This window comes from Anomaloglossus baeobatrachus, chromosome 6 (genome assembly GCF_048569485.1).
Source record: "Anomaloglossus baeobatrachus isolate aAnoBae1 chromosome 6, aAnoBae1.hap1, whole genome shotgun sequence".
Lineage (NCBI taxonomy): Eukaryota > Metazoa > Chordata > Amphibia > Anura > Aromobatidae > Anomaloglossus > Anomaloglossus baeobatrachus.
This window is the reverse complement of record NC_134358.1, coordinates 434,508,831-434,535,012: the sequence shown is the minus strand read 5'-3', so window position 1 is coordinate 434,535,012 and position 26,182 is coordinate 434,508,831. Positions and strand designations below refer to the sequence as shown.

At 48.9% G+C, this 26,182-nt stretch overlaps 1 protein-coding gene across 1 annotated transcript in view; it reads left to right on the top strand.

Moving 5' to 3' along the window:
* Window positions 1-4,138: 4,138 nt before the first annotated feature.
* Window positions 4,139-26,182, top strand: part of LOC142243953 (collagen alpha-6(VI) chain-like) — a 229,864-nt gene continuing 207,820 nt past the window's right edge. Inside the window, exons 1-2 of the mRNA XM_075316146.1 lie at window positions 4,139-4,151; window positions 4,276-4,893. Of these exons, the coding sequence (XP_075172261.1) occupies window positions 4,139-4,151; window positions 4,276-4,893 (631 nt within the window). The remainder of the gene's footprint in view (window positions 4,152-4,275; window positions 4,894-26,182) is intronic.

The window sequence follows — 26,182 nt, the reverse complement described above, 5'->3', positions numbered from 1 at the left end:
TTTAACAAAAAAAAACCCTCTCTCTATGATTAAGGCTGCTTTCACACTAGGATTTTTTTTTACATTCCCACCCCCCTCGGGCCCCCCTCCACAAAAAATAAAACAAAACAGGAATCACCTAACATTTATCAGCCTAATAATCCTCTATATGAAGCACCTTAATCCACGCTGCAGATCCTCATTTATCTCACTTCCTCCACCAGCCACAGTAAACACTGATCAGTGATTGCACTGGACGAGGAAGCACCGCCCCTTCTGGTCACATGATCACCTCACAGCAGCAAGTACATTCTAGCCTGGCCACAGGGGATTTCTACCGCTCCGCAACTGATACTGCACAGCAGGAATCACATCGCTCACGGACCACCGCTGATAATAGATGAGGGCAATCTGAGCAAGGGCCCCCTGGAGCCTCGGGCCCTGGGCGGTAGCCCAGATTGCCCTCATTATAATCCACCTTGGCCTCAGGGGTTTTGATATTTTCCTGCTGTGTCACAGCAGGTCACATGTTACCCTGTATATGTCCTCTCCATTTTCCCTGGTTAACCTCTCCTTTTGGTTCTTTACAATCTCAACAGAATTACTGTTGTGTCGCCCGGGGACCAGGGGGTACTCAGATCCAGGCCACGGGGTCACTTCTGTGGGTATCACGGTGGCGTGACCCGGTCTGTGATCCCAGGCTCCACAGTAAAAAGGGGTTGGGTAAGGGAGATTGTCCGTGACGCCACCCACGGTTGTGGTGATTGTGTGGACACCACCGCTGCTCTGTATGGGGATCTCGGGAGCGGTGACAGGGAGCAGCTTTGTTGTTATTTCTCCCCTCCGTGGGTAGGGGGTTGGTTGTCCCGGGGCCCGGTGATGGGGTAGGGGTGGATGAGGGATGACAGGCCAGGTGCGGGGCCTGGTGAGGTGCAGGGTCGCGGGGGCAGCGCTGTGCCGCACGGCACGGTGGTACTCACTCAGCCAGAAATCAGGACACAGTTCTTGGTAAAACACTCGGCTGGATGGACGGGTCCCACAGATGCTGCGGTGTTTTCCCCTGACCCAGTTTGGTGGTGTAAGTCCTTTCCTGCACCTTCCGTACACTCCTCCTGCGCTCCGGCTTCCAGCTGGCTCCCCGATTCAGTACCGGTGGGCCACCGCCCAGCCCCGGCTAACTACGGTTCCACCAACTGTCTCCCCGGCTCCCTGCAGACGGCCACTACCGTCTGCCTCACTCTGCACGAGGGCCCTAGGCTCCAATCCTAGGCCCCAGTCTGCGTCTGCCTCTCTGCAGACCTCCTCTCTCTTCCTCTCCTAGGACTTGACTGGGCTTGTTTCCTGCCTCAGGCCAGCTAACGCCTGGGTGGGCATCTCCATCTCCTGACTCCGCCCACCTGGTGTGTCAGTCTGAGCCCGAGGAAAGGAATCAAGTTTCACTGGGGATGTCTGCTGTGAAACTGCTGGGAGTGGGTGTGTGTGTGTGTGTGTTGTTACCTGTGGCCCCTGGCTTGTCCAGGGAGCCACACTGTCTCTGTTCATGTATTATGCTGCTCTTATTGTAGATGGTGCAGTCAAAACCTGGTGATAGATTCCATTAAACGCATTATTTTAATTTTCTGGATGGGTAAAATTGCAAAGTGCCTGTAAAAACCTGATAAGAAAATATAGGACAAATCCTAAAACACGAGTTACTGTGAAGTGCTGCTAAAATTTATTTTTGCAAAAAAACAACAGACTTTCAACTCACAAAGCATTCAGATAGCAAGCACCCCATAGAAAGCTGGAAGGTTTGAGGGGAAGAGAGAGGGAGACAACTGTACACTGGGAGATGATGCTGTTGCTTTTTTATCATTTTTGTATGTCATCCCATTGATGGATTCACAGCTACACTACGCAGTTCTGCTGTGCAATGTACTCCAAACTGCTACAGCTTCTGAGGGTGTGTTACAGAGAGACTGGAGAGCAGGATCTGGAGATAAAGATGTATCCTCTGTGTATAAGTGACATTATAGCAGCTAATCTCCATCTAACTGGTCTCCAGGCACAGTAGCTCAGAGACAACTAACTAGGGATGAGACCTGCAGATCTGGAAGTTAGTAAACAATTCCATATACAAATCATATAAATTGCATTAAAGCACAATTGTACACATGAAAATAAGCAACTTTGTAAGATATCTTAACAGACAAATTTACTTTTATCTCTGCCAAAATTGATCATTCATTATTAACATTCTCAGTTCTGAGGTAAAATGTGTATTCTGCGAAGACTTTCCCATTACTGACAACAAATGACAGTTGGTGCTGAAGAGATTCTATGGCAATGGGAGAAGGGAGGAGCTAGATGCAGAGGGAGGAGACAGAGACTCCCTCTTCTATCTACATAGAATCTCATTCAGTAACACTTTCCTACCCTTCCACTATATAACTAATATTGATATTTTTTCCCTACTTCCATTTTGATGACATGTTGTTTGAGAATCCCAGTGCATACTGGGCTACTCAAACAAAGCGTCATCAGTGCAGGGGGCAGAGGGCTGTGGTCACAGCCTCTACCTTCTCCCTGAAACAAAGATTCATCAGTGACACTTGTTTCAGGGGCTGTTCTGTCCCTGCTGTGTCGTTGCTCTGATGTTACTTTGGGGTAGCACTGGTCTCTGCATGAGGCCAGGTACTCTAAGTGCACTGACAGTGTGCACTGCTCTGTATTGAAAGCTCTGCTGATCTGAGCTAGCAACAGAGCGAACACTGATACTGTGCAAATTGCACAGTGCACAGCAAGCAAGGAGGGACAGAGCAACCCCAGAAATGAGCGTCACTGATAAGGATTCATTTCAGAGAAAGGGCAGAGGCTGGGAGAGTGACTGCAAGCTCTGCTCCCTGCTTTAATGAGACTTTGAGTATCTCAACATGTATTGGGATTCTCAAACAAAGCGTCATCAGACAGGAAGTAAGGGAGGAGGGAAACAATAGTAGTTAGATTTTGAAGTCAGAGAAGATTAGGAAATGTTGAATACAGCCATATTAGAAATTTGTTTAGATTGGGGCAAAAATATATAGGAATTTAGATTTAAATTTCTGAAGCCTTCGAACAACCCCTTTAAGTATATTTGTTTACTTAAAGAGGTTTTTTCACTACTTTAAAATTGATGGCTTACCTTTCGGATGGGTCATCAATGTCTAATCAGTGGGTATGTGACCACTGGTACCCCACTGATCAGCTGTTCCCGATGTTGGTGATGGCCAGAACTGCTCAGCTATGGAGCTGCACAGCTCTGTCGACAGAATAGTGGCTGCGGCTAGGTACTGCACATCCCCCCCATTCATTTAAATAGGGAGCCGATGTACAGTACCTTGCCTTGACCACTATAAGCTTGACAGAGCTGTGCAGCTCTATAACTGAACAGTTCCGGTCGCTGCCAACACCGAGAACAGCTTATCGGCAGGGATGCTGGGTGTCGTACACACTTATCTATCAAGCAAAGATGACCTATACTTAGGCGGGCTTTGCACACTACTACATCGCAGGTGCGATGTCGGTGGGGCCAAATTGAAAATGACGCACTTCCGGCATCGCATGCGACATCGTAGTGTGTAAAGGCTCGATGATACGATTAACGAGCGCAAAAGCGTCGTAATCGTATCATCAGTGCAGCGTCGGCGTAATCCATGATTACGCTGACGCGACAGTCCGATGTTGTTCCTCGCTCATGCAGCAGCACACATCGCTGTGTGTGAAGCCGCAGGAGCGAGGAACATCTCCTACCGGCGTCACTGCGGCTTCCGTAGGAAGGAAGGAGATGGGCGGGATGTTTACATCCCACTCATCTCCGCCCCTCCGCTCCGATTGGCCGCCTGGCGTGTGACGTCGCTATGACGCTGCACGACCCGCCCCCTTAACAAGGAGGCGGGTCGCCGGCCAGAGCGACGGTCGCAGGACAGGTGAGTCCATGTGAAGCTGCCGTAGCGATAATGTTCGCTACGGCAGCTATCACAAGGAAATCGCTGCTGCGACGGGGGTGGGTACTATCGCGCTCGGCATCGCAGCATCGGCCTGCGATGTCGCAGCGTGCAAAGTACCCCTAAGGTTAGGCCATCAATTTTAAAGTAGTGGACAACCTCTAAGTAAAATATACTTAAAGTGTACCTGCTTTCTGATGACTTTTCAGAGTCAGCTATCAAGCTATAGAATGTTAATGTAATAGATAACTTCTTATGTCTATATTTTTACAAAATTTAAATGTTTAAAAATTGCACATTTATCTTAATTTATTATTTTTGTGTCCCTTTTCAGTATGTGATGGCGGCATAGCAACAGATCTGGTGTTAATGGTGGATACTTCTCAACATACATTGTCAGAAAACAAAGACTTAAAAGATTTCCTAAGTGATTTCCTAGCAAATCTGACAATAAGTGCTAACTGCACCAATGTTGGCCTGGTGAAATTCAATAGTAAAGCAGAAGTCATTGTCAATCTCAAAGCCGGAGTCAACTTATCTATTCTGGAAAAAAAGATTGAAGACATTAAACCTTCAACTGAAAAGATTGTAAATATTGGAGATGCAATTAATTTTGCAAGAAGTAAAGTTTTCAGTAACATTCTAGCAAAAAGAAAGACGCAGGGAGTAAAGAAACTAGCCATCCTGATCACTCATAAGTCCTCTGCAGATAGTGTAGTTAAAGCTGCATATTTTCTGCGAAAGGAAAATGTTAGAATTTTTACTGTGGGCATTTCTCAAGCTAACGAAACACAAATGAACGAAATTACATCATATCCCCCTCACAATTATCAAATCAAGGTGAACACCTTTTCTAACCTTTCAAAAAATGCAGACATTTTACATAAGAAGATTGATTATGTTGTTAACAGAGATTTGGACATGTCAAAACAAAGATATGAAATAAAACAAGGTAAGAGATGAAGTATATATTCTTGTATGGTAATATTATCAAGGGGTGATAAAAATGACTGCTGTCATATATAATGAATAGGGAAACATCATCTTCTCAGAGAAAGTAGTAATCAATGTCGGATTCAAAGCTCAAAGGTCTGTAGGCTGTGGGTACCTGGTGCTTTAGGCTTCACCATCGGGTACTTTAGGTTTCATGGTATTTATTAATCTGTCTTTATGTTATTTAAACAGACAACACACAGACACATAGTTAGAGTTGAGCAATTACCTAACTATTCGTACTCGCTATACTCATAATCAGTACTGTCTACTACTCTTGTATTCGTTCCGAATAGCATGTGCAATGCAAGTCAATGGTGAAAAACTCGCAATGTAACGAGTAACCCGAATTCCGCACTATTCGCAACTTGCATGAATAGTACGGCATTCGGGTTACTCATTACTTTGCAAATTTTTCCCCATTGACTTCCATTGCACACGCTATACGGAATGAATACACGAGTATTAGACAACACTCGTTATGAGTATAGCGAGTATGAATAGTTTGGTACTTGCTCAACTCTAGTTATAGTCTTTAGTTTATTTCACATGTCTGTACGATTTGATCTGAACTACAGGTTTAGACTAACCTATTCTCATAAATGGGTTTGCAAATTAGGCCAAATACAGATGTTATTATCATTTGGCGAGAAAAGGCCACTTTACACTCAGAGATAAATCTTTGGCAGATCTGTGGTTGCAGTGAAATCATGGACATATTGTTCCATTTGTACACAGCCACAAACCTGGCACTGATTGGCCACAATTTCACTGCAACCACAGATCTGCCGCAGATTTATCTCTGTGTGTGACAGGGCCTTAACTCAAAACATTTATCACAATCCAATCTGAGTTTTTCATTTAGTAGATCTTTTTTGTTTATGACTATCTATTGACTTAGACCAAATGTGCCTAATAATAAATTTGTAGTAGTAGCTTTAAAAAACTAATACCAATGCAACAAATAAAGTCTCTTAAGCTGAAGGAGCTACAGGGCTGTGCCAAATCTATCATTGAATTTAATCCTAATTGTTTTTGTTTATTGTAATGATTTAATCACTTTTCTAACATACTTTAGTTAAAAAGTCCATATTATTCCCTTTCCACGTTATCTAACAATATTTTTTTAACCCACTTCTGTTTTGGTGACCTTTAGTTTGACAATCCCTAGTGCATGCTCGGATGACCAAATCGGATGTCATCTGCAGGCAGTGGCTGCGGTCACTCCCGCCGCCTCTGTCCTTAGTTATGGGATTATGGTAGTGCGCTCCAAATTCTTCTGTCTCTGCCCTGAAATGATATGTCTGTTTCAGTTGCTGGTGTAGACCTTGCTTTACTGAGCATGAATATTTGCCAGTTCTGACATATACTCAGTACATGTTCCCTTTTCCCTGTGCATTATTCTTTTCAACACACAGTGACAGTGCGCTTCCTCACCAACTCTAATGAGAAATAACGAGCCAGTAAAAGAGTGCACTGTCTGAACGCACTGTAAGAAGGAAACATGACGAGCAGGGAGAGCAGAGGCCAGACCCACCCCTGAAACATATGTCCCTTCCACTGACCACAGCCCTTCATGACATCTTGTTTGAGTATCCCAGCATGCACTAGGAATTCTGAAGCAAAATGTAATCAAAATGGAAGTAGGTAAAAAAGTGAAACAGTTCAAGTAGAGTGGAAGCAGTAGAGACTTTTTGCTTAAAGTTATATTAGAAAAGTGATTAGTGTTACATTAAATAGATAAACATTTATCAAAATCAATGTCACCTTTAAGGGTGGTGACAGATGACAATATTGTATTACAAATATATATTCAATTTAATGAGTAACCATGTAAAACATGGTTATGTCATATCTAGTGATGAGCGAGCACTATTCAAGTACACTCGAATGCTCGGTACTTGAATCAAGCAAGTCAGACACTTGGATGAACTCGATTTGAGTAACTAGTCTAATGGAGTCATTGGGAAACTTAAGCATGTTTCTGAAAGACCCTAACAGGAGGGCTAGAGGCCCAGAAAAATCACTGAAATAGAGTGGGAACAGAATGTGGAAGACACCTGGATGCATCTCTGACTCCCAAGTCACTGCTGTGAACTAAATAAATAAAATGGGGTCCTTCTATTTTTGGTAATCGGCCAAGGTAAAGCAAACAGCAGGGGGCTGATATTATCAGGCTGGGAAGGTCCATGGTTATTTGGCCCTTCCCAACCTAAAAATACCAGCCTGCAGCCACAGGGGTGGGATTCAGTTAGTTCTTACTGTTTCTACTGAATCGGTTGTTAAAATCATGACCAGTTTACAAAGCCAGTAAGAATCCAGTCCTGTCTCTCAAGGGGCACTACAATCCTCCTGCTTTAGGAGCACTGACTGTGCCAGTCCCTGAGAGACAGCACTGAGGGCTGACCTCAGAATATCATAAGCGTCTAGACATGGAGGACAAATACTCACCTGACCTGCCGCCAGCAGCAGAGATAGAAGCCAGCCGCAGAGCTCTCCCCTCCACAGCGTCACAGCAGGTAGACTGGAGCCACATGGAGTGATGGGGCAGAACCATAGACAGCCAGGCAGATTGGAGCATCATTGAGGCAAACTGTGGAGAAACATGTAGGAAGCATAGCTAATGTGGGTGGGTAGAGCCAAAGACAGCTAGGAAGGCAGTCAAAAGAAAAAAAACTGCAGAGTGAGATAAGATGGCTGAAATAAAAAGAGAGAGTTAGACAGCAGGAGACTATATATAGATAGTAAACAAAAGACAGAAATAGGCAGGAAACACAAGAGACAGGCAGGAAAGAAGAAAGAACCAAGAGGCAGGTAGGAAAGAACAGAGTGTGAGGCAGGAGACAGATGGGAGGCAGGTGAGAGGGCTGTATATAAGACTGTCTCCTGCTTGCCTTAAAGGAGTTGTCAGGTTTAAATCCACAAGTATGCAGTCTTTCTATGTGTCACTCTATGTGACTGCAGACATGTGAATCCTCACATCTCCTGCACTGTGCACTGTGAGGATTTCCTGGTGTTGGAGCCGGGAATGGCGATCATGTGGTCTCACATTTTCAATATGCAGCCTCCGGGCCAGAATCTGACTGTTTCCAGCCTCACACAATCCACTTGCACCTATTAACTCCTTAGATCGTGCTATGAAACTCTGACAGCGCAATCTAACATGCTTGGATCACGCCTTTCCCTGTTGTCATCAGAAGACACAATGACGCGATCATGAGGCACCAGTAGGTTGTCATGACAGCGCGGGGTCAGCTGATGGCTCCTGTTGCTGTGTGTCTCACTTCCAGTGAATGCCGGCTGAGTTCCGGCATTCACAGGAGATCAGCATTTCTGCTGTTCACAGTGATGCTGAAGCATCGCTCTGAAAAGCAAAAGCGATCAGACAGTGCAGGTATAAAGTTAGGGGACTAGTAAAATCAATAAAAAATGTCAAAAAAAAGTTTTTAATAATAAGAAAAAATAAAGAAACCCTAAAAGTTCAAATCACCTCCTTTTGCCCCACTGAAAATAAAACAAAAACAAGCAAATACACATATCTGGTTTTGCCGTGTTCAGAAATGCTCGATCTATCAAAATATAAAATCACTTAATCTGATTGGTGTAACAAGAAAAAAATTAAAACACCAGAATTATGTTTTTTAGTCACCGCAACATTGCATTCAAATGCAATAACAGGAGATCAAAATATCTGATCTACCCATAAATGGTATAATTAAAAACGTCAGCTCAAGACGCAAAAAATAAACCTTCACATAGCCACAGATCTTGAAAAATTAGAACTCTACGTGTCTTGGAAAATGGCGACAAAAGCGCTATTCTTTTTTTTTTTTTTACAAATCTCTTAATTTTTTTTACCACCTACATAAAAGTAAAAGTATATATGTTTGGTATCTATGAACTCGTATTGATCTGGTGAATCATATTACGAGGTCAGTTTTACCTTTATAGTGAACATGGTAAATAACAAAAAAAAGCAATTGCACTTTTATTGCAATTTCACTGCATTTGGAATTATTTTCCCGTTTTCCAGTACAATTTGAGGCAAAATGAATAGTGTCATTCAAATGTGCAATTCATCCCGCAAAAAACAAGCCCTGATATGGCTATGTTGACAGGAAAATAAAAAAGTTATGGATCTTAGAGGAAGGGAAGGAAAAAACGAATATGAAAAACAGAAAATCGTCGAGTGGTAAAGGACTTAAAGTGATGAGACAGAGGACTCGTTCTTTCCACTAATTTATAGGCTCTGAGGCTAGGACATGTGCATTGTTTCAGAAACAAGGAGAGCACCACCAGAAAAGCCCCCCCCCCCGTGTTACTATACACCTTTTACACTGCTGTCTGGTATATTACTAGAGTTTCTATTCACACAGGTGCTCATAGTATTGTAGCTACTGTCTCCTCACCTAACAAAATGTGCCTCCCTCTCCACCCACATACAAAACCGTCAAGGAGAATTGGGGTTGGGGGAAGTACCTTTCGCCATCTAGGTACTTCCAAAACCCCCTTTCATACCAAGAGATCCCCTGCCCCACTGCCTTATGGTCTTGCCTTTGTTGGTTCTTATTAAAACATTCGAACTGCTTTATTTACATTTACTCTTGGTACTACTTCCTGATCCACCACGTCAGCCCTCTTTACCCATTTTAATGCTTCCTGAATGAAGAAATAATAAAAAGGGTTAGTGAGGGACAACATGCAGTAGGTCAGGAGGCAAGAATAAGGGTCAGTGAGGGTTGGCATGCAGTGAACATAAGGTATGAAAAAGGGTCATTATGGATCAGCATGTGTACCGCCCCGCACTCGGCTGCAGCCAAGCCGCTCGGATCCGGGCTCGTTGGTGGGTGGCTCGAGCGCCTCCGGACCTGGGGGGTCACTTCGCTCTGAAAGGGGCTGGCGCTTCGAAGGGGGTTAGGTTTACGGCCGGGGCCGTGGATTTTAGGTAAGTTCATGACGCCACCCACGGGTTGTGGTGAATGTGGACACCACCGCTGCTGTTTACTAGGCACCCGGGGGAGATGTTGCGCAGAAAAGGTGTTAACCCCTCCGTGGGCAGGGGTGATGGCCCCGGGACCCGATTGGGATAGTATGTCAGTGCTTGGCGGTGCAGGGCAGTGCGTGGCCCGAGGGCCCAGTTGTACTCACTATGATTGATGCACAAGAGTCTCTGGTAAACCAAGATGATGGTGGTCGGTGCCCGCAGCCGGCTACGTCTGGTCCCCCTACTCGGGTTGGTGGTCTCCGCCTTTCTCCTGCACCTTGTACTGTAGCTTTGGGCTGCCTGTGATTCAGCAACGGGAGCACGCTCCCCGGCGTTGTGTATGTCGGGAGAGCCCGTTTGCCTGCAGACGCTGGCCCGTGGGATCTCTCTGCCTATGCGGTGGCTTTCTATTTCCCTCGGTGAGCTGTTGTCTTCAGTCGGGACTCAGGTGGGAAAGGACCTAAAGTCCAGACCTCAATCAGTTAATTAATGTGGTCCACTGGTTTCTGGACCTCGCTTCAGGGTCTGAGTACCCCGCCTAGTGCTCCGGTTTCCAGTCGGTTCCCCGGTTCGGTACCAGCGGGCCACTACCCTGTCCCGGTCCCTTACGGTTCCACCGAGCTGTCTTCCCGACTCCTGCAGGCTGAGGCCACCGTATGCCTCCCAGCCAGAGGTGACTGGGCTCTGACCCAGACACCTGTTGTTAGACTGCGGCAGACCTGGGCACAGGTCTGCCTCTGCACTTGAACCTTACTCCTTGAACTCCACAACTTATCTAACTGGTGTTTTCCTGCCTCAGGACCTGTGAACTCCTCGATGGGCGTGTCCAACCACCTGGGCACGCTCCCCTGGTGTGAACATCAAACCCTGAGGGAGGTGACTAGGGTTTTAAGGGTGACTGATGACACCTTTTTAGGGTACGGGTGTTATGCAAGGGCCTACCTGTGACCACCTGGCTAGTCCAGGGCGTCCCACATGCAGTGGGTTAGAAGGCAAGAAAAAAGGGTCAGTGAAGGTTGGCATGCAGTGGGTCAGAAGGCAAGAAAAAGGGTCAGTAAGGGTCAGCATGCAGTGGGTTTGAAGGCAAGAAAGGGTTCATTGAGAGTCGGCATGCAGTGGGTCAGGAGGCAGAAAAAGGGTCAATGAGGGTAGGCATGGAGTGGGTTAAGGAGGTAGAAAAAGGGTCAGTGAGGGCCGGAAGGCAGTGGGTCAGAAGACAAGAAAAAGGATCAGTGTGGGTCAGGAGACAGATAAAGGGTCAGTGAGGGTAAGTATGCAGTATTTTAGAAGGCCATAAAAAAGGGTCAGTAAGGACCAACATGCAGAAGGTCAGAAGGCAAGAAAAAGGATCAATAAGAGTCAGCATGCAGTGGGTTAGAAGGCAAGAAAAAAGGGTCAGTGAAGGTTGGCATGCAGTGGGTCAGAAGGCAAGAAAAAGGGTCAGTAAGGGTCAGCATGCAGTGGGTTTGAAGGCAAGAAAGGGTTCATTGAGAGTCGGCATGCAGTGGGTCAGGAGGCAGAAAAAGGGTCAATGAGGGTAGGCATGGAGTGGGTTAAGGAGGTAGAAAAAGGGTCAGTGAGGGCCGGAAGGCAGTGGGTCAGAAGACAAGAAAAAGGATCAGTGTGGGTCAGGAGACAGATAAAGGGTCAGTGAGGGTAAGTATGCAGTATTTTAGAAGGCCATAAAAAAGGGTCAGTAAGGACCAACATGCAGAAGGTCAGAAGGCAAGAAAAAGGATCAATAAGAGTCAGCATGTAGTGGGTCAGGAGGCAGAAAAAAGGTCAGTGAGGGTTGGCATGCAATGGGTCAGAAGGCAAGAAAGAGACAGAAGTCCTGACTGACCAATTGCCGACTCTCACTGACCATTTTTGTGCCTCTTTCACCATTGTTCTGAATTCCTCATTGGCCTCGGTGGTACCTTGTCAACATTTATGTACCTTTTTGGTGGTGCCTCCTCACACGCCAAATTCCTTTGTGTTCTAGTGTTGCTTCTCTAAGAGGGCTATTGTTCATCATACAGTATATCCTACATCCTTTATTTGAGGATTTTAAAATGCTTTGGAAATTTGCACAAAAGGGAATGATTGTTCTATAATATAAGATTCACCTATTGTGCTCCCTGCATCTCCTCATCACTGCTCTTGTGGTCTGTGTGAGAGTCTAAAATGGGATTGTGTCAGCAGTGCAGTAGGAGCCTGTGAGTTCTGCCTGCCTGCACTGATCAGCAGGGTTTTGGGTCAGAGGGAGAGTCCTGAGCCGGGGCTGGTTGATGGAGACAGCTGTGTGATGCAGCAGAGTTTACACAACTCCTGATCGGTGACCGCACAAGAACCAGGAGCGGTGCTGAAGGGATTGGACCGCGCTGTGTGAGAGAAAGGAGCTCCAATTTCCTTAGGGGAGGGCTGTTCTTTGGACTGAGGAAGCCTGTGTTCTGTCTGAGGATTACTACGGAGCTGTGGGCCTGAGACCGTGTTCTGTGTGTAATAATTGGATAATATCGACTAAGTCCGGGGTCCCTGCGTGGCAGGATCGGGGTGAAGACATCCTTAGTGCGAGAAGAAGATTTGTCTTTCCTTTTTCTTCCTTCTTTGGAATTATATACAGCGAACTCAGACCACAGGCCTATATGAAACTTCTGTGATGCTTAACGGTACCATAGCTTTAAGATACCCGGGTATCCCTTTGTTCAGTGTAAAACAGACGTTGGTAAAATTTAGGGCTTTGTTATTAGTGGTGATAAGTTATACTCAGTGCGCCATCTCAGAGGTTCCCTTAGCGTGCCCTCATTGGGTTTACACCTCTTGCCTTTATAGTTAATTGTTTTTCTTTGTTCACCCTGGTGAGTAGGTAAATTTATTCCTAATTCCTGTGGTAATATACATAACCCGGGAACTCTAAGATCGGTGATTCCTGCTAAAAGCTAAGTGTGTTAATATCACTTTTGTGGTGTTTTGAGGGGTTCTTAAGTCAATCATAATTTATTCTGGATCGTACTCTAATTCTCAACCTAGTAAAGAAACCCTTGTTTATTTCTGCCTCTGTCTCGGTTTGTGCCCCAGTGGATTCTCTTTGGACCTACGGTCATTACATTAACTTGGCGTAGTCGGCAGGATCCAGTGTGACACCCTGGACCCCAGGGGTCACAGGTAACAACACCTACCACATTACACACACACCCCCATCCTCTGTGAGGACACACCGGTCACCCGAAAGGGAGACCTGATGTCTCCCTCAGGGCCAGTAGGGCACACCAGGTGGGCGGAGTCAGGTTTAGAGTGTGAGAGTGACAGGAGGTGAAAAGGAGAGAAACTGTCAGGGATCCGGGTTGGAGCCTGGGACCCTTGAACCGTCAAGCAGGCAGACGGTGGTGGCCGTCTGCAGGAGTATCGGTACAGCAACCGGCGGAACCGTAGGGACCGGGCCAGGGTTGGAGCCTGCCGACCCTGAACCGGGGAGTCAGCCGTGTACCGGAGCACCAGAAACCGGGTACTCAGACCCCGTCCTAGCATAGAAACCACTGAGTCTAGGCAAATTGACTGATTGCTGGCTGGACCTCACGGGTTCATCCACATCCAAAGTCCCGAAAGAAGGCAAAAGCCCACCGATTCCGGGTGAGTGCCACCGACAAGGGCCAAACATCCGACGGGCCAGCGCCTGCGGGCAACCGAGGGCTCCTCCAGCAGCTCAACGCCAGGCAGCGAGCTACCACTGTCCAGGCAGGGGAGCCGAAAAACCACACAAGAGGTGCAAGGGAAAAGGGGCCACCATCAACCTCACAGGGGACACAAGCAGCCGGCTGCGGGACCCGACCATACCCGAACTTTGGTTTACCAGTGACTCTGAGTGTGGATTAATCGTGAATACACCAGTGCCATCCGGGCACGACACTGCACCGCAGCACGGCACCCTGCACCCCGATAACGACGCCAGCGCCCCCTCACCACCGGGCCCCGGGACACACCGCCCCTACCCACGGAGGGGCTAACATCTAGGCTGCAGCCGCAACACCGATCCCGGACGAGCCCGCCTTCACTCCAGCCGCAGCGGTGGTGCATCCCGTCACCACGACCTGTGGGTGGCGTCACGACCCGTAGGAACGACAGCGCGGCCTGCCCGGCTGCGCGCCTCGTCCCGCCACCACCCCACAGACTCTCCCCCTTAAAAGAGCGACATGGCCCCCGGTCCGGGGGCGCTTGTGCCATCGACCACCTGAGCCCGGACCTCGAGCGGCTCGGCCCGAGCAGTGGAGAAGCGTCCGGGCCCCTCTCAGGGCGGTACACATCGACTCTTCTGGCGTCACGAACAGGATTCAGACAGTCCACTTACCTGAGAAAGTGCGCCTTAGAGGTATCCGTTAGCGGCGTCCTGCCGAAAAGCGGCGTGGGTGAAGGCCCGGACGGAAGAGATGTGTCGCCACCTCCAGCACCAGGTAAGCTTCCTGGTGGAGCACTGGGCGGCAGAGATGGGGGAGATAGTGGCTGTCGTACGGGCCTGTGAAAGGATGACTGTGTTGGCAGGGTGAGAAGGCGACCCACGTCCCTGTGCCCTTGAGGGGTCGGCCATCGCAGCTGAGGGGCTCAGTCTGCTGCTGCCCACCATACCGCCTCCTCCATTGCCCGCAGCAGTTGTCGCTGCTCCTCCACCCGTATCCCCACTCCCGACACCGGTGGCGGAGCCCGTCCCGGGCGCTCATGGGAAGCTGCTTGGGAAGGCTGGCCCGGACCTGCTATGGAACCCGGCCGCGCTGTGCCCGTTGCCCGAGGGAACCCGTTACCGGCCAGTACCCGACCACGAGGTGATGCCGGATGTCCCGGAAGTGACCGCGCCGAAGAGTGTCCAGGCTCCAGTAACCCGCCCGGCCAAGAAGGCCCAGAAGACCAGGCAAGCCGCTCCAGGGTCGCGGGCCTCGGCTGAGGTTCCGCGGGGAGGCGGCTGCAAGGCAGCAGAGCCAGCCGTGACACAGCAGTGTTCCCCTTGTAGAGTGCCAATCGTGGTTGGCACCGGGGAGCGCTGGCTGGGCCAGACCCCCACCGCAGTAGACCCTGGGCGTGCAGATGCCCTGTACTGGGAGCGTCAGCCCAGCCAACTGAGCCAGGAGATAGTGGCCAGGGATAAGAGAAGAGAAGAGGTGCTTGCCCATACCATCGAGGGGAAGGAGCACCTGAGGAGCGCTGGATCTTGGGTGCGGGGCCCCACCTACCAGGGCCAGGTCAGGAGATTCAACAAAGACAAAGGGTGGGGATTCCTGTACGACCCCGAACTGGATGGAGAAGTTTTCTTTTCCCGGCGGGATGTGAATGCCCATCTCCCGTTCGGGCACCCACACCGTGACCTCCTGCCCGGCGATCTGGCGCACAATACCCGGCACCGAGGAGAGAGGGGCTGGTTCGCCCTGGATGTCCGGAGTGGCAGACAACCCCCTCATCCACCGTACAGCTCCAAAGTGGAGGTGGAAGAGGAGTACCCCACCGATTAAGGAGCTGGTAGCCCATTGGCTATAAAAAGGACCCGTCCCCATTGGGACTTGTGTGCAACCCCCGTTTTACACCCTGTTGCGTGAGTGACTGCTCATGGACAAGGCCGTGGACTTGCCGGCCACCCAAAAACTTTTGGGCTTGTTAATATTGCCCTATCTGCCCCTTTTAACATGCCTTCCCGTTCCGTTAGCCTCCGGAGAGGCAGATTGGAGGTAGGACCCGCAGCAGAGCAGGCTGGGGTCCAGTCACCACCGGGACCGGTGACCATCCTCCGGGAGCCCTTTGACAACTGCCGGGTGCGCCGCACAGTACCCATTCCCACCTGGGTGATCTGGCCATGTTCCTGTTTCCGGACTGGGGAAAAGGGGTGCTGCCAATTTCTTAGGGGCAGCATCAAGGCTAGGTTGTTTGGGTGGGAAAGGTGGAAGGACATGAACCAGTTCCGTTAATAAAGTTATGAAATGTTAAAGCAAAATGCCTCCCGTTATGTGAAGACCTTCAGTAACCATAGTTTGTACAAATGTTATTATAATTATAAATGTTTCCCGTTTTCCCGTTTTACAGTTGAAAAATAAAAATAAACCGGAGTTGGTCGGGCAGCCCGCGGACGGTCTGCATTAAACCAAGGGGGTTTGTGACGCCCTGGACCCCAGGTAACAGGTAACAACACCTACCACATTACACACACACACCCATCCCCTGTGTGGACACACCCGTCACCCGAAAGGGAGACCTGATGCCTCCCTCAGGGCCAGTAGAGCACACCAGGTGGGCAGAGTCAGGCGTAAAGACACGCCCACTGAGGAGACTACTGTCCTGAGGCAGGAAGTACAAACAGAACAGTTTAGAGTGTGAGAGTGACAGGAGGTGAAAAGGAGAGAAACTGTCAGGGACCCGGGTTGGAGCCTGGGACCCTTTAACCGTCAGGCAGGCAGATGGTGGTGGCCGTCTGCAGGAGTATCGGTACAGCAACCGGCGGAACCGTAGAGACCGGGCCAGGGTTGGAGCCCGCCGGCCCTGAACTGGGGAGTCGACCGTGTACCGGAGCACCAGAAACCGAGAACTCAGACCCCGTCCTAGCTTAGAAGCCACTGAGTCTAGGCAAATTGACTGATTGCTGCCTGGACCTCATGGGTTCATCCACACCCAAAGTCCCGAAAGAAGGCAAAAGCCCACCGATTCCGGGTGAGTGCCACCGCCAAGGGCCAAACACCCGACGTGCCAGCGCCTGCGGGCAACCGAGGGCTCCTCTGGCAGCTAAACGCCGGGGAGCGGGCTACCACTGTCCAGGCAGGGGAGCCGAAAAACCACACAAGAGGTGCAAGGGAAAAGGGGCCACCATCAACCTCACAGGGGACACAAGCAGCCGGCTGCGGGACCCGACCATACCCGAACTTTGGTTTACCAGTGACTCTGAGTGTGGATTAATCGTGAGTACACCAGTGCCATCCAGGCACGACACTGCACCGCAGCACGGCACCCTGCACCCCGATAACGACGCCAGGGCCCCTCACCACCGGGCCCCAGGACACACCGCCCCTACCCACGGAGGGGCTAACATCTAGGCTGCGGCCGCAACACCGATCCCGGACGAGCCCGCCTTCACTCCAGCCGCAGCGGTGGTGCATCCCGTCACCACGACCCGTGGGTGGCGTCACGACCAGTAGGAACGACAGCACGGCCCGCCCGGCTGCTCGCTTCGTCCCGCCACCACCCCACAGACTCTCCCCCTTAACAGAGCGACGTGGCCCCCGGTCTGGAGGCGCTCGTGCCACTGACCACCCGAGCCCGGACCTCGAGCGGCTCGGCCCGAGCTGCGAAAAAGCGGCCGGGCCCCTCACAGGGCGGTACACCAGTGTCTGTCATGGACGGAGGCGGGAAAAGAAATGACCCTGCTGCATCAGCAACCTCCATGCTGGGTGTGGCTCCCCTGGCAGCCGCGTCGAATGAGGGAGGGTATGTGCCGGTAGGAGCTTTACTCCAGCACATGCCGAGATACGACGGGCATAACATGGCATTACATGATTGGGCTGAGGGGGTCCATAGTATCATGCGGATGTGTGACCTGGCATTAAATACATTAGAATGTGACGCTAGGCGAATGGTAGTGGTACGCCCTGAGGCTGAAAGAAATACGCTAGAGAAAAGTTTGGAACTGTTAGAGGGGAGCTTAGGAGGACAGGCCCATGTGACCCAGCTTCAATCCATGTTCTTTAATAGCCCGCAAAAAGAAAGTGAGACTCTGATGCAGTACTCTAATACCCTGTAGGATATGTTGAACGAGTTGCAGCGACTAGACTCAGGGGACATGGGGGCATTTCCGGAGGTAGACCACTTGCTCCAGGATCAATTCATCACAGGGTTAGTCAATAGGCTCCTTAGAGACAAAATGTTGGAGACGGCCCGGGCTACACCGGAAATATCCTTCTGGCAGACCTACCAGGCCGCAATGGAAAGGAAGTAGGAGTCTGCCCTGGTGGTCGAGCAGTCCGTGGACAGCACCCAGACAGAGTGAAGCCGGGCGTCCATGGCAGGCAGGGGGGGGGGCTGGTAGAGATTGTACAAGCTCTGCATACTGAATTGAGAGAGTTAAAGCTAGAGGTGTCAAAAATCAAAGCTGGGTATGTCCCTACCCCCCCCCAGAGGGACCATCTGCCGCCTCCTCGGTGTTGGTGACTCCGGATGGTCGGGCCACCTTGTTTGAATGACTCGGGCCCACGTCCGCAGAGAGCACTCACCTGTTGGCGGTGTGGGCAGCGGGGACACATCTCTCGATACTGCTGGATACTGCTCGAAGCTCCTCCGCCAGTGTTAAAATCCAAGCCACTGCCATGATAGGGCGACCAGCAGTGGCCCAACTCCCACCAAGCCCTCGACGGGATGAGCAAGATTTGTTCGCATGCAGCTCCATTCTAGAAGCAGAATTTGAAGGTCGAAAGATGAGGTGCCTGGTGGATACGGGATCCGAGTGTACCATTATGCCTCTAGAAGTGTATGAGAGATACTTGAGTCAACTAGTGGTTCCCGAAGATGTCCAAGGGATAAGACTTACCGCCGCTAACAATGGCCAGCTGATGGTGAAAGGGATTGTGTGGATGCACCTGAAACTGTTTGACCAAGAGCTGGGTCAGAAAGGGATAGTGCTGGTGGACCACCCCCCTAGAAGGGGGATGGAGGTGACGCATAGAATGAACATTCTACGAGACTTCAATCATCAGATGTACGCTAGTGAGGGACCCTGATACTGGGCTCGTGCTAGAAGTCTCTGACCAACCCAGAGGATGTTACATCATCAAATGCTGAGCTGCAATTTGCTGAAGAGTGCAGTCCCATGGGGCGGGGTGGGCTTGGTCCGAGTGCCATCATGGGCCACTATCTTGCTGGCGCCTTGACAGGAGGAACTCTTAATGCTGCTAGTGGGGGCGGCACAAAGACTGAATGGACTCGAAGTATTACTGGAGCCAGCCATAGAGAAGTCTTCATTTACTAAAGCTCACGTGGCCCGGTCGCTGGCTATTGTAAAGAGTGGATGGGTGTCAGTCAGATGCATCAAAGTGCTTGATGAGGCTGTCACTTCCCTGCTGGGACCATCCTGGCTGAACTGTTTGTGCCGGAGGGACCAGTGGCTGACAAGACAGTGAATTAATTGCGCCCAGATCGACAGTCATCCTGGGCATTTGCGGTCGAAGTAAAGGGACCCAAACCTCCTACTAAAGAATGGAATGGATATGTGATCATGTTTCAGATGGGGGTGGATCGGGAGCACCTGACTTCTGGGCAACTAGAGAAGTTGGAGGGAGTCCTGTGGGAACATCAGGAAACCTTTTCGCGGCATGGAGAAGACTTCGGTTGCTCTCATACAATTGAGCATGAGATTCCCATGGGGGACACCCCGCCCATTAGAGAACGATATCGTCAGATTCCCCTGATGCTCTATCAAGAAGTGAAGGGTATGGTGGCTAGTATGCTCAACAATCAAGTAATACGAGAGAGTCAAAGTCCCTGGGCAGCCCCCGTGGTCCTGGTCAAAAAGAAAGATGGGACCCTTTGATTTTGTATGGATTATCGAAAATTAAACGCTCACATGGTACGAGATGCATATCCATTGCCTCAAATTGAAGAGTCTCTGTCGGCATTAGGAAGGGCCAAATATTTCTCAACACTGGACTCAGTGAGCGGCTATTGGCAGGTCCCGATGGCTGAGAAAGACCGGGATAAGACAGCATTTGTTCTGCCAATGGGGCTCTAAGTACTCCGATGGCTCAGCCGTCATGTCTTGAAAATAAAACCAAAGAAATGGCAACTGTTCAAAAGCCGTATAGAGTACTTAGACCATTTAGTGACCCCCAACGGGGTGTTAGCCGCAGCCAACAAGGTCCTGGCGGTCCTGGAGTGGCCTTCTCCCAGTACCTTGCGGGGGTTTTGGGCTTTTTTGGGGTTGGCGTGGTATTATCGAAGCTTTGTGCCCAGGTTTTCACAAGTTGTGGGTCCCCTGAATGCACTTTTAAGAGGGACGGCATTGGGCCCTCGTGACCGCCCTATGCAATGGGGGTCCCAGCAGCAAAAGGCATTTGAAGAGGTGAAAGCCGCCCTAACTAGTGCCCCGTTGTTGGCGTATGCCCGTTTTGATGCCCCTTTCCTGTTGTACACAGATGGTAGTCTTCATAGGTTGGGGGCGGTACTGGCACAAATGCAGGACGGCCGAGAGCGAGTTTTCGTCTATGGCAGCAGGTCTTAAAGAGAAACTAAGTGCAACATGGCTAACTACAGTTTGTTTCGCCTAGAACTACTTTCCCTGGTGTGGGCAATGACTGAACGCTTTTCCGAGTATTTAACGGGAGCTGAGGTGTTATGACAGATAATAACCCTCTGGCTCACTTGAAGAATGTGAAACTAGGAGTGATGGAGCAGCGGTGGGTCGCCCACCTTGCTAAGTTTAATTACCAGATTAAGTTTCACTCTGGATGAGAAAACTCAAAAGCGGACGCGCTGTCAAGGGTACCCCTTGGGTCCGCAGGAGAAACTGTTGATGACAAATTAGAGGACACCGAAACCCCTGAATTGAGACAGGTACCTATCTTCCGTAGTGTGGCACACTCAAGTGGGGTGGCATCCGGAATGCCATGTATCCTGGGCAAAACACCTTCAAATTGGGCGAAAGACCAGAGCGAGTGCCCAGACATTACACTAGTGCACGCTTGGGTACAAAATGGGATTTGGCCATGTGCAAAGGACAAGGCCCAGCTGTCCACAGAACAAATTAAATTACTGAGACAATGGGATAGGTTGTGTGTGGAAAAGGGCCTCTTGTATCGTAAGGTGTATCTGCCATCTAAGCTACAACACCGGTATCAGCTGGTAATCCCTGTAAAGATGGGCCCGGTGGGCGCTCGTGAGGCGCATGAAAAAGGAGCCCACTTTGAAAGTGAAAAGACACTCCAGTGGCTACAGCGAGTCCTCTATTGCCCTGATCTGGGGGCAATGGTGGCAGAGGCATGTCGGCAGTGTTGGGTCTGTGGGCTCAGCAAGAGTCCTGAGCAGCGGGCTCCTATGCAAACTATTAAAACCTCTTCCCCCTTAGAATTGCTCATGATTGATTACGTCTTGATAGCTTGATAGGGTACTCAACGTCTGGGTCCTCCTATTGCATGGTAATGACAGATTATTTTACTAAATATGCAGTGGCAGTGCCAACAAGAGACCAGACGGTGGAGACGGTGGCTAAGGCCATATGTCGACATTTTCTGCAGGTTTTTGGGTGTCCTGGAAGGATACACTCAGATCAGGGGGCATGCTTCCAGGGGACTCTAATGGAGGGGCTGCGTCAACTGTATGGTATAGCACATTCGAGAACGATGCCTTATCATCCCCAAGGAAATGGGGCTTGCGAGCAATTTAATCGCACCCTGATACAGATGTTGAGAACCTTGGAAGGTGGGCAGCAGGCTCGCTGGCCCCATTACCTTCTTGCACTAATGTGGGCCTAAAATAACCGGGTGCACAGCACCACTGGCTACTCGCCATACATGTTGATGTCCAAGATATTGAAGATTTGAACATGCCCGATCACTCCTCTGATTCTTCTTGGACCACATCTGAATGGGTTCGAGAGCATCGGTGACGAGTAGAAGTGGTGCATCAGGTGGTGGGTAGTTGACTCAGTCAGATGTCTCATAAGGACAAGCAACTGGTGCAAACAGAGCTCTTCGCCCTGGGGGATAGAGTGATAGTAAGGGTAAAACAACCATTCTGGGAAATTGGATGACCGTTGGGAAACAACTCCCTACCAGATAGTAAAACGGTTGAACCCTGAGATTCCAGTATATGAGGTCGAGCCAGTGGGGACTGGGGGACCTACTCGTAATCTTCACCGTAACATGCAACAGCGGTGTTGGTTCGAAGCCACGAATCCTGTAGAAACCACAGACTGCTTCCCAAAAGGGGGAAATTCCTGATGTCTTTGAGTTTGATGATGTGCCTTCCCCTGCACCTGCCAACCTGGCCCTTGTGATAGATTTTCCCCCGTGTGAAGAGCGTGTCGAGTCTGAGACATGCCCTTCTGAAGGTGGGGAATTATGTCAGCCACCTGACATGGATGATGGGTCACAGGGTGCTCTACCTCGGGAGGGAACAGCATCATGTGCCCCCTCTGATGACACTGCTGAAGAGTCTCCTGCCCCCATGAGGCCTGAATCTGTTGGGGTTGGCCTCAGGAGAACCACTTGCCCTACAACGGGAATACTCCTTCAGCGCTATGCACAGGACGAATTTGAGTGGGGAGGTCTGTCAGGGACGCCAACCTCTAGTGGGGTGGAGTGTGAGAGTCTGAAATGTGACTGTGTCATCAGTGCAGTAGGAGCCTGTGAGTTCTGCCTGCCTGCACTAATCAGCAGGGTTTTGGGTCAGAGACCCTGTAGGTGCTGGAGTTACCTCAGAGGGAGAGTGCTGATCCGGGGCTGGCTGAAAGAGACAGCTGTGTGACGCAGAAAATCCTGATCAGTAACCGCACAAGAACCAGGAGCGGTGCTGAAGAAATTGGACAGCGCTGTGTGAGAGAAAGGAGCTCAAATTTCCTGAGGGGAGGGCTGTTCTCTGGACTGGGGATGCCTGCGTTCTGTCTGAGGATTACTACAGATTTGTGGGCCTGAGACCGTGTTCTGTGTGTAGTAATTGGATAATATCGACTAAGTCCGGGGTTCCTGTGTGGCAGGACCAGGGTGAAGACATCCTTAGAGCAAGAAGAAGATTTTTGAGTTTCCTTTTTCTTCCTTCTTTGGAATTATATACAACGAACTCGGACCACAGGCCTGTGTGAAACTTTCGTGGAGGTTAATGGTACCATAGGTTTAAGATACCCGGGTATCCCTTTGCTCAGTGTAAAACAGACGTTGGTAAAATTTAAGGCTGTGTTATTAGTGGTGATAAGTTATACACCGTGCGCCATCTCAGAGGTTCCCTCAGAGTGCCCCCATTGGATTTACACCTCTTGCCTTTATAGTTAATTGTTTTTCTTTGTTCAACCTGGTGAGTAGGTAAATTTATTTCCGTTTCCAGTGGTAATATATGTGGCGCCCCTGGACTATTCAGGTCGTCACAGGGTACTGCACAAACTATCCTACCCGTGCAGTATTCAACCCCTCATGGTTCTGGGTCTCCATCCTGCAGTGTTGCCTCCATCAACATTCACAAATCCTATATACACTTTGCACCACACCTGTCAGGCACACCAGTTGACTGCTTAAGCAGGAATAGGGCCGCCCATCTAGGGGTCAGAAAGGGAGGTGGGAGGTGTCGAAGTCAGTTAGTTGAGTGGTAGCTCTCGAGCTGTGAGGAGCTCTGAGGAAGCTGGGAGTTGGAGCTCCCAGGGGAGAGGAAAACTAGGTCGCAGACGGTGGTCTGGACACAGAGCAGTCGGACCCCCAGTCACAGGGGATTGAGGCTAGGTGCTTGGAGCCTGTTGAGGAAGACAACCGGCAGCCTGGTCCTATCACTGGTCCGGGACCGAAAGGCACGATGGGGTTCACAGATCCTAGGTCGGGGAGAAGCTTCAAGCAAACCGGCAATTGACCAGAGGAGAACGGAGCCTTTATGGACTGTTCCCACCAGCTCCAGAAAACCTGCTAATAAGGGCAAATACAGAAAAACAGCATGGACAACTGATTCAGACTCTAGTGGTCCGGATGATCCACTATCATCAAAAAGGAGGCTCAGTGAGGATACTACATTCAAGCAACAGAGTAACCTTTTAGAAGATGCACGAGGAGAGGTCGAGGCAAACGCAAGTACAGCTTTGACAGGCAAAAGGAAGAAAGTAGCGTGGAGAGCCTAATCCAGCCGACGAAACAGAAAAGATTCAATCTTACTGACCATGTATTGGACACAGAGATGATAGCCGTGTTGGAAAAGAGACTCAATTTTTGTGTCCCGGAGCCTTTTGATATAGTGGACTTTGAGATTGACCTTTTTAAAGCTTGTCGCAAGTTACACTTAAAAAAGTTTTTTGCTACTAAAAATATGCAGAGAAATCCAGTGACGGCCTCTTCAGTAGAGAAACAATTTAGCAGTGACCCTATTGGGTTCTGCTACAATGATCTTGAATCTATGTCTGTGAAATCTGACGCAATGCTGTTATTAAGCATTGTGGATGACAATATCGATCCCACAGCTGAAGAGACTGATGCGGATCAAAATACTAAAAAGAGCCATTCCTCATTTTTCACTGATGGAATAAAATCCACCTTTTTTCCTCCTGTAACACAAGGAAATAATATAGACCTGTTTCAGGAAATCGTGCTCCGTGAAATCCGAGCTGTAAAATATCCCTCCCTGCCAGACAACCTGTCCACCGCTGAAAAACATGCCTTGAAAAAAATACAATCTCTAAATAATTTGACAATAAGAAAAGCAGATAAAGGCGGTGCCACTGTGCTGCTAAACACGGACTATTATCTAAAGGAAGCACATTCCCAGTTAGATAATGTTGAGGTTTATAAAACACTGAAAAGTGATCCCACCACTAAGTTCAAAGAAAAACTTCGTACCCTATTAAATAAACAGGTAGCTTCAGGCTACTTAACCAAAAACAGAGCGGAAAAACTTTTACCCCTATTTCCAAATAAACCACACTGGTATGCGGTCCCTAAAATTCATAAGTCCACAATTGCACCACCAGGGAGACTCATTGTATCAGGGGTAGGTTCACTAACAGAAGCACTTTCTAAATATTTAGATTGGTTGCTGCACCCATTGCTCTTCTGCATCCCTTCGTTTGTTAGAGATACAGGGGATTTAGTCCAACAACTCGAAAAGTTTGAGTGGCAGCCCTCTTTTAAATGGGTCTCCCTGGACATTGAAAGTTTATTTACCCACATACCACAACAACTCGGGGTTAATGTAATCACTGATAGACTAAAAAAGATAGGGGAAAGCCCAGCGCAGATTAAATTCATAGAAGAATCTTTGGACTTTGTCCTATCACATAATGCCTTCAAGTTCGGCAACACCTGGTACCTCCAGCATAGCGAAGTAGCTATGGGAACTCCTGTAGCATGCACGTTTGCGAATTTATACCTGGCTACAGTGGAAGAAGAACTCATTTATAATATCAGAAACCCATATATAAAACACATCAGAAAATATCTACGCTTTGTAGATGATGTACTGATTATATAGGATGGGGACCAGGCTGACTTGGAGGCATTCGTGAGGTATCTAAACGTGAATAAATATAATATGTTCTTCACATCCGTGTTTGGTGACCAAATCATTGAATTTTTAGACGTAAGGTTGTCTGTCATAGAGGGAAAAATTACACGCAAACTGTATAGAAAGCCCACAGCAGTAAACACATTACTACATCATAAAAGCACATCCCAGACATGCCCTTCAATCGATACCATACAGTCAGTTCCTGCGAGTTTATAGAATTAATAATGACCCAGTGAGGCTGTCCAAACAAATTGATGATCTGACACTGAGATTTTTGGAACGTGGCTACCCACGGTCTGAGATTGTATTGGCACAGGAACGAGCCTGGGAAAAAAAATGCTATAAGGAATAGAAAAAAACAACCAAGACATCCCCAGATTAATAATATGGAAACACAAGCTAAAACACAACATCGTTTTGTGTTTAATTTCAAATACGGTCCGATGGATAAGATCATTCGATCCATCATTAATAAGAACAGGCATATTATAGAAAAAGAAAAAGAATTATCAGAGATAGCCAGTAATAGACCCCTTATCTCCTATAGACGTAAAAAAAATATTGGAGATGTCTTGGTTAAAAAACGGTACGTTCCCCCCAATATATGGTTGCATCGCATAGGACCAGTGGGTAACCACAGATGTGGAAACTGCTCCTTTTGTCAATATCATGTAACAGAAAAATCCTTTAGAGTAGTCGATGTATGGCACACAACGAAACAACTAATTACATGCAGAACCAAAATGGTGGTCTATATTGTCTTCTGCCCCTGCGGCTTTTTTTATATAGGGAAGCCAATTAGACCACTGTTTATAAGGTTCAGAGAACATCGGAATTCCATCTCCATGGGGATAGGTGCTACTCGATTGATCAATCATATGATAACTACACATAATGCAGACTGTAATTTTTTAACCTTTGCTGGACTGGAACTGGTGGAAACACCAGTAGGGGGCGGTGACACCCATAAACTATTGCTCCGCAAAGAAGCTCAATACATCATGAGATACAAGGCTATGAGCCAAATTGGCTTCAATGATAAAAATGACTTAGTAATCTTTTTAGGCTAAATGAATTT